This window comes from Hypomesus transpacificus, chromosome 20 (assembly GCF_021917145.1).
Source record: "Hypomesus transpacificus isolate Combined female chromosome 20, fHypTra1, whole genome shotgun sequence".
Lineage (NCBI taxonomy): Eukaryota > Metazoa > Chordata > Actinopteri > Osmeriformes > Osmeridae > Hypomesus > Hypomesus transpacificus.
Window position 1 is genome coordinate 4,242,238 of NC_061079.1, and position 18,797 is coordinate 4,261,034.

An 18,797-nucleotide genomic window follows, 5' to 3' on the forward strand; every position below is an offset into this window, starting at 1 on the left:
TCTCTCTCTCTCTCTCCTCTCTCTCCTCCCTCTCACCTCTCCTCTCCTCCCTCTCCTCTCCTCCCTCTCTCCGCTCCCACACTTCCCTCCTCTCCCGAGGGCTGGCTCTCGTCTCCCCCCCCACCTTCGGCCCTTCCTTTTGCCCCCCCCCCCCCCCCATCTGCGTGTGTCTCCCCCCCCCCCCACTGCCCTGGTGCTGTTCAGCCCACAGGATTTCTCCGGGTGCTGTGTGACATTTAGGCCAGTTTTCCAAAGACGTGAATCAGGACATAAACAAGGGCCCCCCCCCCCGCTCCTCGGTGGGAAATATTTATCTTTGCGCGCAGGGCTTCTCGAAGACCGTGTCAACAGTGACGACAGCCACCGTGGGGCGCGTGGGTGGAGGGACTGTTTGAAGTCAAGGAGTTGGGACTTAATGGGCGGGGAGGGGGGGGGGGGGGGGGGCGGTGATGCGAACGTCTTAAGTCGCCTTGTCTACGTCTTCGATGCGGTGTGCCGGCTTCAGACAGGCCCTCCTCAGGAGCTTAGTCACTTGAGTACCACATCAGTATTCCGGTAGAAGTGTTCCGGAAACCTGGTTGCTGTGTGAAGACCTTGTTGTGATTTTCCGTCTGTTCGTCACAGCATGTGTACGGTGTGGCCTCCGCTCCGAAACGCCTAAGACAAGGCCAAAGACACACAAAAAGCAGACAAAAAGGCCCCCAAAAAAGACAAGAATGCTCCAATAAATAAATCGACGCAACCAAAATGCGGCCCAAAAGATGGCACCAGCGATGATTCTCTCTCTCTCCCATTTCCTTCTCCCCCTCCCTCCCAAGTATCTGGGTCTGTGTGTGATGTCTCTCTCTCTCTGTCTCTCTCTCTTCCACAGTAACCACCACTCTCTCTCCGGGATCGGGTCACGCCAGGAGATGCAACGAGACGGAGAAGTCTTACTGCGTGAACGGCGGCGACTGTTACTTCATAAATGGTATCAATCAACTCTCGTGCAAGTGAGTTTCCCGTTTGTTTTTTGCCCTCTTTTTTTTTCCTCCATCCGGAACGTTCCCCCCCCCCCCCCCCCGAGTGCTCTCTGACGCGCACGGGGTGGCGTTTCTTTTTGCGTCCCACCGCCGGGGGCGAGATTGTAGTGTGGGGATGTTTTCCACGAGCGCCACAGTGTCTTCGTTGTTCGGGTTTCCAGTGTGTCCTGCCCCCCCCCCCCAACTCCCCCCCCCCACCCCCCCCCCCCCTTCACCAAACCACCCCTCCGCCCCTCTGCCCCATGATCACGATTGCGACTGCGCTTTAAAAGGGGGTTTCAACCGTGATGAAGGGTGCGTCGCGTCGAGCACAGTGACGGAACCCGCCGGAACCGGGTCTCGTGTGTTCGACATCTGCTGTGGAACTGTCAACCTGCCTATGGAAAGCCACTCCAACATGCCTCCAAAGTCTTGTATGCCCCCCACCCCCCACCCCCCCCCCCCCCACCCCCCCCCCCCCACCCGCTCATTTCCATTTGATTCTCCGTTCATTCACCCCCCCAGCAGACCCCCCCCCCCCCTCTCTCTCACAGGCTGGTCGTGTTCTGCCAAGGATCCATGTTCCCTCGCAAGTGTCATGTCTCCGGAAAAGGAGAGCGGGGCGGTGGTAGTCGGTGCGGAGCTCGCCCTACCCCGCCCGCCCGCCCTCGTTGACCCCCACGGTTAGCGTGTGCGGAAGGGCTTCGTATTAAAAGTCTTCCAAAATGTCATGACTCACCGTTTTGGTTAAGCGCAAATATTTACACCAGTCAGAGGCCTTGAAGAGGTCATTAGAATCACTGCTTACGTCTCAAGGCCTCGGTAAAGGTGGTCCTATTCAGAACCGTGCCTTAAATCAAAAGAGAGGGAGACAACTTGTAATGTGGAGGGGGGGAATTTTTTCTTCTTCTCCTGGATGTGGCAACAAGAGGACCGTGAGCCTGCGTGGGTGGAAGGAAAGGCATACTCATTGTGGAGTTGGGCGTATGTGTCATTCGCTCCCAATCATTATTACTATGCGTGCGTGCGGGCATGCTATTTAACCCAGAGTGAATGAAGCTTGAGGGAATGACCCGGATTCACTCGTCGCCACATGCAGTGACCGGCGCGCGCGTACCCGCGCGTATCGACGCGCGTTTGCGCTAGCCCCGTGCGACGGAGGGAAAACCCGCCTCCCGCGGCCTCCTTTGCAATCAAACCAAATGCAGTTTCCGTGGTTCCCGCGAGGTCGGAAACCGGCGGCGCTGCGAGCCAAGAAGCGTCGGCCGCTCGCCTTCGGCAAAACCCTGCACGCGGCAAACGCTGAGGACATGACTGCAACAGCCATTCAATAAGCTGTGTACAAATTGGAGGGAGCCAAAACTCAATAGCGGCAGCTAATTCACTCACGGCTCAAGGCACGGGTCCAAAAGAATCGCATAATGCAGTGGCAGACCGCAGGGAATTGTTGCCCAAAAGCCATCTCATTCAATATAGGCCAGGCTTCAGAGCGTATTACTCACCGGCTGAACTGTTCCACTGGACAGCTGGCCCTATATTTATGCCCCGGTCCTCGCCTCAGCGACAGAAGGTTCTTTCGAGGGATAGAGAGGGAACAGCTAGTGATTTGGAGGGGGTTATGCTTCCCCATTGAGTGTGGATATCTGTATGGGATGGCCGGTGTGGTAGGCAGAGAGTCAGGTGCGCAACGTTAGCCCGTGCACCTCAAACATGTTTCGACTCGATCGAAGCAAAAAAAAGCATTCTTAGTGAGGTCCCAAACAATATTTGCTTTCTTTTTTTTTCGTGCAAAGACGGTGTGTGAGGGTGCGTGTGTGGCGGATTACGTGCACGGTACACCTGTGTACGTTTGAAAAAAAAGAAGACCGAAACATTGTCTTTGGCCCGAAACACTGTTTGTGTCAGTGTGCCGTGTCTGCTTAGGAAGGTAGATTGAATCTCGTCAGAGGACTAGCTGACAGCACGTTGCTCGGCGTTGTTCCCTAGCCCTGCTACGGTTCCCTCCGGTTTAACATATCACTCCGTGTGAGTCATTTGGCACGGCATCTCACAACACTCCTCGGGGGCACGGCTGTAAAACTCATAAATCACGGAGAATGACCTCTGTTGGATTGGCGGGCCCGTTTTGTGGAGGGAAAGTGGCGAGGGAGGGAGGGAGGGCAAGAGTAGATGCGTTCTGGCACTTCTCAATGAGCTGCAGCCTACATCCTGACGCGATGAAAGAGAGGAAGGGAGGAGAGGAGTTCAGTTTGAAAGAAGAAGAAAAAGAAAGAAAAGTCTGCTTTGTTTTTGGTCTTCAATGGACAGGTGTCCATTGACTCTTGTCAAGATTCAACTTGACAAGAGCTTTACCAACGCGAGGGGCTGCATGACTGAGAATCGACAGTAACCGACCCGATCACTCAATCTTCCGTTCGTATCCCTACGCAGCAGGAAGCAAACACTGCCTCGGCGAGTCCTCTCTTGGCGACTGTAAAGGACGCTCGATGCAACCGGACAAGATAAATAAACGACGCGGAAAGGGAAGAAAAGGAACAATAAACGTGTGTGAATGGGGACGGAACCTTCAGGAAGGTACGAAAGGGTGAACGGAGATGTAACAGAGGAGAAAACCGAGGGACAACTAAGAGGAGTGGGAGACTGAAAGAGCGAGAGAAAGAGGTAGACAAAAAAAGAGAGAGAAAGAGAGCAAAAGAAAGAAAGAAATGAAAAAAGAAAGAAAGAAAGGGAGACCAGAGTGAAGAAAAGGCGGGGGGTGTCAATGGGGATTTGATCCTTCACCTCAGTCGGTCAGCGTCTACCAGCCTTCCTGTGGGACCCCGCCCCCCCCCCCCCCATCTCACCCCTCCCCTTTCCCCCTTGTGGCACTCTCAATCAGGGGGAACTTGGTTTCCCTGCAGCACCCCTGACCTCTGCCTCATCTCCCTCAGCCTCGTCAGGCCGAGCGGCCCCGCGGTGAGGAGAGGCGGGCCAGGACCACCTAGAAAACAAGCGCGCCGAAACAGAGAGTTTGCAGAGGGAGACAGCGAAAAGAGAAAGACTAGGAAACGACGGCGAAAGACAACAAGTGGGAAGGAGAGAGATAGCGAGAGAGAGAGAGAGAGACAGAGAGAGAGAGAGTTGAAAGCCTCGTTCCGCGGTTCCTGGGAAGCTATCCCGGCATCGACGCTGCCTCTACCTGCAGAGGTGCGCTTGCCAAAACGTCTCCGCCGCCGCCACAGGAATCTAATCGAATCTGCGGCCAGATTCCACAGGGATGATCCATCGGACGTTACACAACACGACTGTATCCACCGTTTTTCTCCTGTTGTTCCACATGACCGTGTCCACCGTTTTGTTCCTCCCTCCGCAGATGTCCAGATGGATACTTTGGCCCGCGCTGCTTGCAGAAAGAGCCTCTCCGACTGTACATGCCCAATCCTCACAAAAGTATGTTTTCCCCCTTTAACCTGCTCCCCCCTCTCCCCCCCTCCCCCCCCACAGCTGAGAGCAAGCGACGGTGTGGGTCACTTCCGTCGGCGCCTCGTCCTCCTCTCTCTCTCTCTCCCTCCTCGCCCTCCTCTGTCTCTCTTTCTCCCCTCCCCCTCAGGTCAACACAAGCGATGGGGGCCGTGCACACACACGCTACGCGCTCGGGTGTCCCCCCCGTGGTGGGGGGAAAAAAAAGCTCTCTCGCTTTCGGCTGTCTGTCGTCACGCTGTGGTTCTAACCCTTTGTTCTTGTCTCCTTCCCTTCCCTCCCCACCCCCCCCCCCTCTTCCTCACTCTCTCTCTCCCTCTTCGACCTCCTCTACCTCTGTCTTTGGCTTATCCTCCCCCCCTCTCCCCCCACACCAAACCTCTCTCTCTCTCTCACCTACGCTCCATCCGCCCTTCTCCCCTGTCCTCCTCCACTCTTCCCTCTCTCCTTGTGTGTGTGTGTGTGTGTTGTGGCTCTCTCTCTCTCCCTCCATCAGGTGTCCAAATGACTTTACTGGTGATCGCTGTCAAACCTACGTTATGGCCAGTTTCTACCGTATGTCCACTCTATTTTCGGCCTGTCTGCCTGCTTGTGTCTGCCTGTCTGCCTGTCTGTCTGTCTGCCTGTCTGTGTCTTGCCTGTCTGCCTGTCTGTCTGTTTGTTTGTTTGTTTGTTTGTTTGTTAGTTTGTTTGTCTGTTTGTCTGTCTGTCTGTCTGTCTGTTTGTCTGTCTGTCTGTCTGTGTAGTGCTGCATACACTAAGCACCCAGGAACAGTCACAGTCTGCACGTGATAGGCTATGCCCTTGAAGTAGCTGAGCATTGCATGTGCACTCCTCAAACAGCGTGGAATCTACAGCCGTGGCCAAATGTGTTGGAAGTGACATACATTTTGTGTTTGCCAAGCTTGCTGGGCCTTGGCATCAAATGACATATCATCAGAACAGGGGAAAGTGTGAACTCGTTCTAGCCAAGTGAAATCACTCTATCATTCTGATTGGATTTTAAGAGCAGATCGACTGCTGTAAAAGAGGGGACTATTTGCATATACTGAAAATGTTCGCCCCCAAAAAGCTTAAAGAAATATGAAATGTGCCTTGTTGTGATTCCAGTATTCTATAGAAACGTGAAAACATTTGCCTCAAATACTGAACCAGCAAACTGAGCAAAACATACGTTTTCATTGCCAAAATGTATGGCCACGACTGTACAGCGATAATGGTGAGTATTGAGTTAAAGAGGAGTGCCGTTTTTCACTACACTGAGAGAATGAACTTTGATAGCATGTGGCAGGACAATCTAATTGGACACCGTCCTCTCATCCTCAATACTAACATCCCAAAAAAGAACGAAATGAACTCAAATAATTTCTCAAAAAAATGAAACCTAAAATGTGATTTTTCCTCTCAACAATACAGTCTGCCCTGATCAATGGAGGCTTAGTTTAGGTTAATAAAAACCTGGTTAATAATATAAGACTGAAAATAGACAGGTATATTAACTGGCATTTGGCGTACCAGAAAAAAACAGTCTTCTGTGACTTTCTTTTCATCGTTTTTTTTTTTTTTTTGCCTCTGTCATAACCACCCCTAAACCACATAGGATAAAACCACCTGAATGAAACGTGAACACACACACGCACAAAGACACACACACACTCTCAACTAGGGCGAGCCCACAGCGTGTTTGCGTCGACTCGGCACGCCAACGTTTCGCCAAGCCACCCTGATTCCTCCGACTCAGCTGATGAGTTGCCCCAGCTATCCCAGCGGCTCTCGGCGAGATCGTCAGCTCTGGGGGCCTCTTCTGCCTTGTCATTAGGCCCCGGTGTTAAGCATCGACCTGCGGGGGCCCCCGAGCGACAGCCTCTCCCCACCGGTTCCCCCACGCTGGCAAGCCCAGCAAACATGTCCGTCAAGCGGGGAATTACACCCAGATTAGAGGGAGGTATTTTCGGGAGCGCCGAAACACGACAGCTCAGGCCTTTGAGCTATCGGCTCGGTTACGTATGTGTGTACACCCCCCCCCTCCCCCCCACACACACAGGCGTGCGCGCACACGCACGTTGGGGGCCGACCCAATGTTGTTTCGTTGCGCAATGTTTGCACTTCAGCATCCCTCTTGTGTTCACTAATATTTACGGACAGAGTGGATTGTTCTGGACAAGTGCGAGTGTGCTGGGAAGAGGCTGACGTCAACGAAACACGACGTGTGTGCCGACCTCCTCGCTTACCCGCCATATTTCACCCCGGTTTGTGAATATGGGGGTTTTTGTATTGAAAAACGGTTTTCCTGACATGTAATCACAGCAAGCGTGTGATTGAACCTTGACGCTGTATCCCCGGCAAGTAATTTACGGCAAAATTGCCGTTGTTACGGGGCGCTCGCATCCGTCGTGTCTTTGCAAGTCAGGTTTGTCTGGCTTCTGCCAAAACGGGGGGGGGGCATTCCAGCAGTGTAGCGCGCTGCGTTGCTAGCTAAACAGATCAGCTCAGCTCAGCTAACAGATCAGCTAATGTGATCTCCTGGAACCGCCTGTTGCTGGCTGTCGACCATCCCTTTCTGCCGTGCCCGACTGGAGACACAGTCTGTACATGCACTTCACAGACGCCCCCCCCCCTCCCCCCCTCCCCTCCCCCCCTTACAAGCACGACTCATGCTGCAGACCCGATGTGTGCTGTATATTCGAGTGCTCCTGCTGTACTAGCCATGAGCCGAGTAGGGGGGGGGCTGGTGCTGGAAAGGGGGCTCCCCCTTTCCAGGTTGAAAAGCCCCTTCCAAGCCCCTTTCCCCTCGGTCCCTGAGGAGCTTTGACTGGCAGCGCCTGTCGCAAGACGTCGCCGGTGAGTCTGCGCTTTTGTCCGATTGGGCCCCCCCCCCCCCGGCCAGTGTGAAACGAGGGCCTCGGGGGCACGTACACGGCCACACAGCGCCGAGGGAACCGGCCTGTGTGGCTACAAGGAGCCAGGAGATAGAGGGGTGGCGGGGGGGAGTGGTAGGCCGGGCACTAAGCTGCCAGAAATGTGATGCGACTTCCCCTAACGGCAGCCGAACACATCCTGACCTTAACGGGGTCTCTGGGACCGGTCCGGTTGTTGTCCTCATCCAGGAATGAACCCTCAGCCGGTTGTGGTCGACCAACTGTGGCTGAGAGAGTCGTTTCTTCCCGGTAGTGGTCACTGAACAGCCAGCTGCTGCACTGTGTCTGGAATAGTTATGTAATCGGCGAAACGCTATGAGGGAACCTTTCTGGGCCAAGCCACAAGCCAGCTCTTCGAGTGTGGGGATATCGCCGCTGCTTTGCCGACGCGCACAAACGCACACCGCGTGCACCCAATTCCCGCACACAAACACAAAACACCCACATGCCTCTTTCTTCCATCCCATGTCGTGTCGACGACAGGGAGGTTCTCCGCCGGCTCGCCCCTCCGGCAGGTCTCGGGGGCCGTCGGAGAGCGGAGACAGAGAGGAGCGCTAGCTAGCCGGGCCCAGCCCCTCGACCGCCACGGCCGGGGCGCGCCGAGAGACCGTTGTCATGACAACAGCTGGGATTTGCTGCAACCCGAGCAGAGCACGGGGGGAAAGGGAGGGGGGGGTGAAGGGGAGGGCTGGAGAGGAGAGGAGGGGAGAGGGTGTCAGGGGAACAGCTGGAATGGTGCAGCCCAGCCTCCCTCTGGCCTCAGCTTACACTCCAACACAACACAGACCCCCCCTACCCCAATCCACCCGACCGCCAAAACCCTTCTCCAAATCTTTCACCGTGTTCTCCTTCACGCGGCGCCCAAGAAGCATCCCTCATAATTAGGAACCGTTCGTACCGGAGGTAGAGTGTTCTCTGGCCAAGGAGACAACACACTGTACCGTAGCTTGTTCACGTCCAGTGTTACAGCGAGAACACGGCTTGCATTCACAGCCAAGAGTTTCAAGAACATTTACGTGACATTTATTCATTTAGCAGACGCTTTTATCCAAAGCGACTTCCAAGAGAGAGCTTTACAAAAGTGCTTAGGTCACTGATCATAACAATGAGAAAACATGGCGGGTAGCCAAAACATGAAGCATACATTGTGGAAAGCAAATACGTGCCGACGAGAAGAACCATAAGAGCATGTCGTTAAACGAGTTACAAATGAAACAACGTGAACCTCAAAAAGTGCAAGAGTGTACCTGCAGAAAAAGCAACACTAAAGTACGGTCCTAGCGACCAGTTATTCAGATCTACACGGATCACGCGCTCTGTCTTATATTAGACTGAAGGATTCCACCATATGTGTTGTGTTTTTCAATCCCATACAGGTCACGTGTTTCACATAATACCAGTACAGATTTGCCGGTATTGAATGTGAAATGAACACAGGATTGTGCTGCCATTTTAAAGTTCCAATTTACAAAGTAGCGTCGTACTATGCAATTTCCACAATCAACTTCCCGTCGAAAATGAAATGCATTTGAAAACAAAATCACTAACCCGTACAACACGGTGGTTAAACACGATTATCTTGATAGCTCACCACAACAACAAAAAGAAAGAGAATTCCAATAAGCTTTCAAAGTCATTTTCTGCCTCCTTCATCAATATCATGAGAGGGCAAGTTACTGGCTGCAGTCAGTAGCCGTAGGGGACCGACACGACTGGTTTGTTTCGTTTGCATGTTCTTGTAAACCGCCTGCTGTGTTTCGATGTGTGTGCGTCCTGCCTGTCTGTGTGGAAGGCTGTCGTCTTCTAGATTCATGTAACTAACCCAACCGGCCCGTCTCCAAACCTTCTCCGACTGCGATATACATGTACATATATGTGTTTTAAATGTGCGTTCAAACGTGTCTCTCCTCTAAACTCTTCTTCTTTTCCCTTTGTTGTTTTCCTTCCGACTGTCCACTCTCTGCGATGGCAGAGCATCTTGGGATTGAATTTATGGGTATGGAACAATGCTTCGTTTCGATTCGCTCCCCGACGAGCTGCGTCGAGCCGCCTCAAACTCCCTCCCTTTGACATGCTCCCCATTCCCTTTGCCCGGGTGGACTCTAAAGCAAACGCTGCCCGCTGATTGGCCGATCCATCTGTCAATCAAACCGTGCGGTGCGACTCATTGGGCTGAAAAAGAAAATGGTGGGACTGACCCTCCGAGACGAGCATAGGTGTCTTCTGCAGCCCTCTTTTGCCACACACACACACACATTTCACCTTTTTACGACAAGCCCCTTGAGCAAAGGCTATTCACAGTTGGATGAAAATGCTTTTAAATCAAGAGGCAGGAAATGCTTGTTTTCCAAAAAGGTTTCCAATGAAGCTCTATGGCCCAGCCTCTCCCAAGGGAGCGGGGCTCCGCACAAATGAGTCGGAAGCTGCCAGAAGCTTTTCCCAACTGCGGGTGATGTCGGAGCGCCCTGTGCGTAAGCGTAAAGTGTTTACGTCAGAATGGATGGGTAGTGCCCACTCCAGTAATGTCTTTCACTTAGTCGCGTCAGCACTAGTATAAATGGATTCACTGTACACACTCATTCAATCTCTCTCTCTCTCTCTCTCTCTCTCTCTCTCTCTCTCTCTCTACTCAGTGAGGGTTGCAGATAGAACACCAAGTTTGCTTTATGATGCACCCTGCTCCCCCTCCCCTGCCCTGTTGTAACAAGCATGCCATGCCAAGTCTACCGTCGAATTACCCCTCCTCCTCCTCCTCACCCCCCCCATGCCCTCCATCCCCTCCTCCTCCCCGCCTCCTCCTCCCCTCCTCCTCCTCCTCCTCACCCCCCCCCATGCCCCCCTCCGCTCGCACGCCTCTCTCCATCTACCTGCACCCTTCCCTCCTCAGATCCCCCCCTTTCCAACCCCCCCTTCCTGCTCACTTGAGCCGCCGTTCTGGCCGTGTGTTTCCGTATGCAACCCCCTTCCCCTCCCCCCTTCCCCCCTCCCCCCATCTTGCTCCCGATCAAGCCTCGCACAGTCATCTCTGCATTCAGGGGGCGGCCCTGCTGCCAATAGGACCCCCCCCCCCAAGTTGTTGACCCGGAGTGGCGCGAGCATGCCGTCCTCTCCTCGCGACACGAAGTCACCTTCCGTTTCTCCCTGCCCCCGTTCTGGTCGATTCCTTTCTCATGAAACCTGTCCCGTGATTCCGATATATATATTTGAATTTGTCATCCGTAGGCGCCTCGCTGTGCCTGAGCTTTGGTAGCCTACCTGTCTCAGTGACACATGGCCGAGATGCATTCGGGAGTGGCCGGGAATGGTTGTATTCCCGGTTCTCTCCCTCTCGCTAGAGTACCCGTCACCACTAGATAACAACCAATAAGGATGAAATATTCCCCTGTTTGTCACTATAAATAAATCGCCGTCTCGGTGATTTATTTATAGAGTCGGAGAACAGACCCACGGCGACATGCCCGGGTGAGGGGAGAGACGACCTCGGATTGGAGGAGCTCTACCAGTGCAATTCGTTTTTTTATGATTACATTATTTATCATTCGCCGACCAGTATCACAGGAGTGGTTCTATGGGAAAGGAAAGAAAACTCTTTGAACTTCATCCGTTTTGTTTGTGTGCTTGTCGTGGGGAAATGCATCGTGCAAAAGCTTTGGTTCACAGTGTCTTTTGGCGAAATCATCGCAATGTTGTATGTTATCTAGCAGATCAGGAAGTCCTTATCGGGTTTCCTGCTAGGGGGCAACGTGTCTGTTGAAACGGGGGGGCCTCTTGCGACAGGAATTTAGTGCACGGAGAGGCAGAGACATCCCCCATGGAGGACAGAGGGAGGCTGGGGGGAGGCTAGGAGTGGCTGGGGGTCCTCTGTAGCATGGAGGACAGAGGGAGGCTGGGGGGAGGCTAGGAGTGGCTGGGGGTCCTCTGTAGCATGGAGGACAGAGGGAGGCTGGGGGGAGGCTAGGAGTGGCTGGGGGTCCTCTGTAGCATGGAGGACAGAGGGAGGCTGGGGGGAGGCTAGGAGGCCCACAGCGCTGAGGACACGGAGAACCTGAGAAGATCCACATGGTCTCCGGATGATGGGAGAGATCCTTTTAGAGGCAGAGCGGGAGAGTTGGGGGCCCAGCAGCAGAGAGTGAGGTCTGTTTCGGATTCCTTTTCTGGCAGACGCTCGCGTGTCCATGACAGCTGCATGTGTTTGGCCTCAGCCAGTGCTTAGCCCAGCGTAATTCTGAATTATGGACCTGTTAAGCAACTAAGGAGAACACTCAGACCTCACACATTCCATTAGAACACACACGCACTTTAGGGAGCACGGTGGAGGCGAGCACAGCTAGAATGGATCGGTACCATTAGGAAGACACGATGAGTTAGATGTAGGAACTACAAGCGTTAGTCCCGGGGTAATTTGCAGGAGGAGGTCGCAGTTCAGGGCTGTGGGTGCGTGAGAGAGGGTGGAGGTGACAGGCAAGGCAGAGACCTACGTAGAGACTGTGTGAATGTGTAAACCAACTGTATATGCCTTTTAAAGAACGTGTTTTTTTTCCTTCTGGTTATCGTGTGTCTGTGTGTGTGTGTCGTGTGTGTGTCGTGTGTGTGTGTGTGTGTCGTGTCCACAGAGGCGGAGGCACTGTACCAGAAGAGAGTGCTGACAATCACGGGGATCTGTGTGGCATTGTTAGTCGTTGGCATCGTGTGCGTGGTGGCCTACTGCAAAACCAAGTAAGTTACCCATGCGCTCATCTGCAACCAATCGCGTCGCTTCACCCAGACCTGTTGGTGAGCGGTTGTGTCATTTGATGTGACTCTCCTCACCATTGGTCAGATTGCGTTGGAGTTAATATGAGGCTTTAGGTGGGAAAATTGTATTATGAGAAGGAGAAACATTTTGAAAAGTAGTCCTATGCACTCCAAAATGCACAGGAAAAATATTTTCATCGTGAGCATTTGAAATGAGGCATATTGTATCAGCGGTGCTCGTTTTCCCCGCTGGGCCGAGGCAAACTTCTCAACGATCCCATTTGAAAAAGCGTTTTGTCGTTGTCGGTTTGGGCGAATGACGGCTTTGTGCTCCCCAGGAAACAGAGGAGGAAGATGCACAATCACCTGCGGCAGAACATGTGCGCAGATCACCCGAATCGGAACCTCGCGAACGGACCTAATCACCCAGGCCCTGGACCGGAGGATATCCCCATGGTCGACGTGAGTCTCACAATCCACACCTCCTGCTTTTCTTTGGACCTAGCCACACTGACCCACGTATGTGACGTGGAATCCCCTCGCAGGACAAACTGTGTTTAGGACGCTTTGGCTTGAGTGGTTCGGGGGACGGTTGGGTTCTTGCACGCACATGGTGATGGTTCCTCCCTGTCCCACAGTACATCTCGAAGAACGTCCCGCCGACGGAGCGAGTCATTCGACACGGAACAGAGGCCTCCTTCCCAGGGAGCCAAGCGTCTTCCAGATCCCACAATTCCTCCACCCGGGCCCACTCATCCACCCACAGGTAGGAGCCAATCCCCTTGTCCATGCTGATAGACATTCCCTTATATCTTTAGCAGCTAGTCAGCTAGACAGCACCATCATACCCTTCACCAGAGTCCACACCCTCCAGCAGAGAGCCCACACTCTCCACCTCCACCAGGGAGCCCACACCCTCCACCTCCACCAGGGAGCCCACACCCTCCACCAGGGAGCTCACACCCTCCACCAGGGTGCCCACACCCTCCACCTCCACCAGGGAGCCCACACCCTCCACCTCCACCAGGGAGCCCACACCCTCCACCAGGGAGCTCACACCCTCCACCAGGGTGCCCACACCCTCCACCTCCACCAGGGAGCCCACACCCTCCACCTCCAACAGGGAGCCCACAGCCTCCACCTCCACCAGGGGGCCCACAGCCTCCACCTCCACCAGAGAGCCCACACCATCCACCTCCACCAGAGAGCCCATACCATCCACCTCCACCAGAGAGCCTACACCCTCCAAATGCATGCCCACCACCCTTCACATCCCGCGGCATCCCCGTTTAGCTCGGATCCGCGCTGCGAAAACCCCCCTCCGCTACATCATCAGTCCCCAATTCAAAATTCCCCCCCCCCCCCCGTGCGCAGAGACACGTCGAGTGACCCCAGGCTTGTCTCGCCCCCCCCCCCCTCCCCCTCCTTGCGGACAGACACGAGGAGCGGACGTGGAGCCTGGAGCGGACGGACAGCGTCCTGTCGGACTCCCCCTCGGGCATGATGTCGTCCTCCGTGGGGACCAGCAAATGCAACAGTCCTGCGTGCATGGAGGCCCGGGCCAAGCGTGCACCACACTGTGGCTTTGTTGAGTCCCAGCGGCCGGGCCTGCCCTACGGAGACTCCTTCGACTCGCTGGGGGACTCTCCGCACAGCGACAGGTGGGACTGGAAGGGACACTCCACAGCCCCCTCCCCCCCCCGGCCTCCGGCACCCCTCCTTGGTGGGCTTATGGCGCTGGGACGTGGCCTCGAGCCCATTTTAGGATGGCTCCTTTGGCTGCTGGCTCTCTATCGCCCCCTAGAGGCCGACTTCGGTACTTTGACAGACTCAATGGCAATGCTGTTATCAGGTGTGTGTTTACTGAAGGGCACTTCTGAAGTGTAGGCAGGGCTGAGCAGCTCCCGTTGTCCTTCAAGAGCGAGGTGAAAGTGTGGGGGGGGGGGGCCTCAACCTTGGCTTCTCTTGTGGCCCCCCCTAAATGTAGAGTCTGAATATTTATAAACAAGGTCTTTTGCCCGTTAACGCCTGCAATGCGGGGAAGAAAATGTAATGACGACAGTAACGTTTCACGTAACTGGCCCCTCTCACAGCACAGCTGGCCCCATAACTCCCCCCCCCCCCCCCCCAGTTAAGCCTAGAACCTCCCCTGTCGTTGACCGGAGATAGCCCCTTCAGTGCAGCTGCGTGTTGAATTTGAAGGCCAGAAAAAAACGCTGTGTCAAGTCGATTGCTAACCCCTCGCCACCTCTCCAGTACATGTCAGGAAAAACAGGCATCGGTATACCGCAAGGACTTCATTAGGAGGGCAGAACAACAGCTGATCTCAGGGGTGGAGCGTCGGTCTCAGGGGTGTAGCTCCTCCTCCTCCTTTGCTTGTCAACTCGACAGTTCCCTTCTCCCTCTGGGAACGACTCCACGACACACACAAACATAATTGGGAGTCACGTCTCGCTCCTCGTGTTCCGCTAACCGAACCGCTTGCAAAACAGAGCCGTTGTGGCAGGTGGACAGGCCTATCAATGTCATTTCCTTTGAGAACCTTTTCTCTTCTATGTGTTCGTGGTAGCGGATCAACATGAACCTGCCAGCCAATGGGAGTTTGCTTTTAGTTTGCCGGTGTTAGTTTGTCCGTGGAGATTTGTTTTGGTGCTCTGGGTGTCATGAGAAGAAGGGTTTAAGTGGAGCGCTGAGGGAGTTTCTACATGGTTTGCCATTGGGTCTTTCAGGTGCCGGTTTCCTAAAGTGGGCATGGTGTCATGTCCCAGTGCCATTGAAAAGAGGGTGTGGAGAAACATCTTTAAACATGTCCTCACCAGTGTGTATTATACTGTGTAATCATGTCGATTGTGGGTGAAACTGTGTAAATACTGTGACCGAAACCACCACTCTGGTCCTAGCCTGATGTTTTGTTCCGGTGTACTGGTGTGGGTGTCCGTGTCCTATGTCTTTGGCCGACAGACCGCCTAACATCTGCTGTTGTTTGGCATGGTCCTCCTATCCCCCTTCCTTCCTTTTATCCTTCCTTCCTTCCTCCCTTCCTTCCTGCCTCTTTCCCTCTCCCCCAACTCCACTTTACTCTTCTTGGTCCCCCCTTCTCTTTTCACTCTTCCTCTCCTCCTCCTCCTCCTCCTCTGTCCTGCCCTGCAGGTACGTGTCAGCCCTGACCACCCCGGCGCGCCTCTCCCCAGTAGAGTTCCATTACTCCCTGCCCCCACAGGTGCCTACCTTCCAGATCACCTCCCCCAACGCCATCCACGCCATGTCCCTCCCGCCGGCCGCCCGCGCCCCCTACCCGGCCCCGCCGGAGGACGACCAGCCCCTGCTGCGCCGCTACCAGGTGCCCCTGCACGACGCCCAGCGCCACGAGCCCTACCTGCAGCGGCGCGCCTACCCCGACGACAGCCAGCCTTCCAGTCCTTACCGGCTCGCCCAGGACGAGGACTACGAGACCACGCAGGAGTACCTCTCCTCCCGGGAGCAACCAAAGAGAAGCGGGCCGGACAGGGCCGAGGGCGGGGGCGGCGGCGGGGGCCGGCGAGGCCCGAGGAGGTCCCGGTTGAACGGCCACGTGGCGCCGCGCGGCTACGAGGCGTCGCGGGACTACGGCTCCCGCAGCTGCCTGACGGACAGCGAGTCGGAGGAGGAGGAGGGGGAGACCATGCCCTTTCTCAGTATGCAGAACATGCACCCGGAGCCGTCCACCATCTACAGGCCGGTGGACAGTCGGACTTTTCACCCCGCCGGTCGGCACGGAGGGCGCGGGAACACACAGAGCAGACAGACGCACTCGCGCTCCAAACCAGACAATGCCCACCACTAGAGAGAGAGAGAGAGAGCGCAATGTTACCAACGCAAATCTATATACCATAGACCTGCACCTATAAGAAATATTTTTATTTTATATAACTGACAGATATTCTAAACAAATGAAATATTTATTTTCATTTTAGCAAAAGTTGTCTACTAGTTAACAGCAGAGACTTTTTTATAGGGAAAACTCTATTTATATGTACATTTTGATTTACAGCATAAAAAAGACGTGCCAATTTTTTCACAACTTAAAAAAATTGAGTAATATTGTGGTGCCTTTTGCTGTATGCCGATGACAGATGTTCAATGGAGGTTTTTTGTAGCCTTTCTTATATCGACGCCTCATTTTTTTATACACGTTTGCTCTTGAGTTTTTCCTTTTCTTTCGGTCCTCTTTTCTTTCCAGGTTTCGTTCTTTCGGGGAATCGAGCCCTGTTGGAACATCACTTCTCCTTCCACATCATGCAATACAAACCACTTCAACGTAAGGTGTATGTTTACATGAATATGATTCGCCTATAGAACTTATCATTTGACCTTTTTGCCGGTAGGAAAAATCGGAGAAATGCAGCAACGCAGATCCTTTTTTCGCCTCTCTGAGTGTGTGTGTGTGTGTGTGGGGGGGGGGGGGGGGGGGGGGGACGAGTGCGTGCGTGTGTGGCGCACGTGGGCACAATCTGTGTGTTTCACCGGATGTTAGACATCCTAACCGGTGGCTGGAGTGAGACGGCCGACGTGCGGCTCTATGGGGCGCGCCAAAGTGAGTCGTGTCAGTGGAGGGCTGCTGCTGAAGCCAGACTGAGAGGAGGGTTCGAGCTGTCCCCGGGTTGGTCCTTCTGCACGGAGTTGCTCGATGTACTGACATCTGCCTGCTCCCCCCCCCACCCCCCCCCCCCCCCCCTCCTATGTGTCAGCCTCACTGGCGGTAGCCCGCCTCCAATCTCCTGGCCTATCTGTGATTCTAGTGAGAAATGCCATTGGCCAGTGAAAGAGTTGGTGCAGGGTTATCCCAGCCATCCTCGATAGTGCCGCTACAAAGAGACTGAACAGGAAGAAGAAGAAGAAGAGAAAGAGAGAAAGACAGAAACCGAACACGCCCCTCTTCCTTTCGTCGACCCTCTTCCTCCTTCCGCCACCATCCATCCGTCGCTTCCTCTTTCATCCGACTCCCCCCTCCTCTCCCCGTCCTCCTCGCCCCCCCCCCCCCCCCCCGTGCCGCGTGTCCATTCTGTTCCTGTGGCCGTAGAAACGGGTCACGCGATGTCTCAGGATATCCAACCGCCCCCCGCCCCCTTTCCTCTCCCCCTCTCCGACCTGCCCTTTTATGCCCCTCCCCCCTCGCCCTCCCCCCCCCCCCCCCCTCCTTTTGGCCCCCCCGGCCTGCCGTGTCATCCGTCCTACCGAAGACTGACGTTGCTCGGAATACTCAGGAGGCGTAACCTTTCTGTTAGCCCCGCCCCTGAGCACTCCCATTGGCCGGAGAGAGAGAGAGCGAAGAGGAAGAGGAAGCACGGCTGCAGCTCAGTCAGGATCCAACGAGAGTGAAATAGCTGTGAAACTCTGGAGGGTCACAAAATGCCCAAATATGCAACTTTCTATTTTTGTTCTGTTTGATGACAGGATCATTTTGTAAGAGGTGACTGTAGTGTGTTGTTTGACAATTATGTAATGCCTTTAGTGTAGAAGAAGTAACATGATATCGATACATATTTATATCCATTTATTATTTCCATGCAGTTATGCAGCCATCGCACTGTTTCTTTTGACTCGTTCGGTCATGTCCATTGGTTGATTGTTTCCACTCAATTAAATGTTATTTTGTCACTCCGTCTAGACCAAACTAATATAACATGCAAGTCTCCAGTAACTTAAAACAACTTCCAAAGGCTCTCTCATTAACTGAGCTCTGCTAAGTCTTGGTGAAAAGGACGGTATTTTGTTGCTTGTTGTAACGTGTCAGGTTATCAAATGGAGAAATCAACAAAAATTGTTTGTCGACTGTCCACTGATGGGAAAGTCATTTTGGGGGGGGGGGGGGGGGGGGGGGGGGGGGGTGGGGGAGATTTAAAAACATGGAGGATGTTGAATTCCGTGACAGGAGCCAGTTGAGAGTCTTGCTTGATCGTGCACTTCAGTCGAATCAAAAGAGAGAAAAAAATATATATATATGATTGATGTACCAAGACCAATCTTCAGAGGATATCAACCAATAACGTATGGAAAGAATTGTATGTGTGGAAAGAAACCCCAACTGCTGTCTTGTGAAGGAAGCCACCATTGGATCGGCATACACAGACAAGGGTTGCGTTTCACGTCTTACACGATTTCCCCCTCCGTCTCAGTTTCACCCCCTCCGGGTCTGATTTTGTACGTTTGACAAACCACAGAAGAAGACAATGCTTCTCTAGTTAGTTTAAATGTGATATCTCCTCTCCCCCCGCGTCGCCCCTCTTTTCCACTCAATAGAAGTGCTGTCGGGCATACCCTATCCCACCAGTCTCTCCTGATTTGGTTTCTGCCCCCCCTCAGCCCCCCCCCCCCTCCCCCCCCCTCCAATCCCTGAACCCCCACCGCCCTCGCTTGAAATGTTTGAACACATCTCCTCTGCATGTCCTTGTGGTCCAGGTTAGATGGGTGCATGGTTAAAAAAATATGACAAAAGAAGCAGCCGACTTATCTTTTCCAGTCAGTGAAAGTGTATTCATTTAACATTCAGCAATAAAAAAAAAAGAACCGTCCCCACCATGTCCATTCTTGGAATATGCTAGAAAAAAAAGAGAAAAACATGCAAGATTGTCATAGATTGTAAAATACAATGAAAAAAATGAAAACCACCTATTCATATGAGAAAATAAACCTTTATTCATATCAT

General features: G+C 53.7%; 1 protein-coding gene across 1 annotated transcript; it reads left to right on the plus strand.

The window, feature by feature from the left end:
- Positions 1-976: 976 nt before the first annotated feature.
- Positions 977-17,974, plus strand: nrg2a (neuregulin 2a). The gene is made up of 9 exons (XM_047043233.1): positions 977-992; positions 4,354-4,430; positions 4,957-5,015; positions 9,351-9,374; positions 11,992-12,094; positions 12,451-12,574; positions 12,751-12,878; positions 13,549-13,773; positions 15,263-17,974. The coding sequence occupies exons 2-9, from the start codon at positions 4,354-4,356 to the stop codon at positions 15,933-15,935; spliced, it is 1,413 nt and encodes a 470-aa protein (XP_046899189.1). The 5' UTR covers positions 977-992; the 3' UTR covers positions 15,936-17,974.
- The last annotated feature ends 823 nt before the right edge of the window (positions 17,975-18,797 follow it).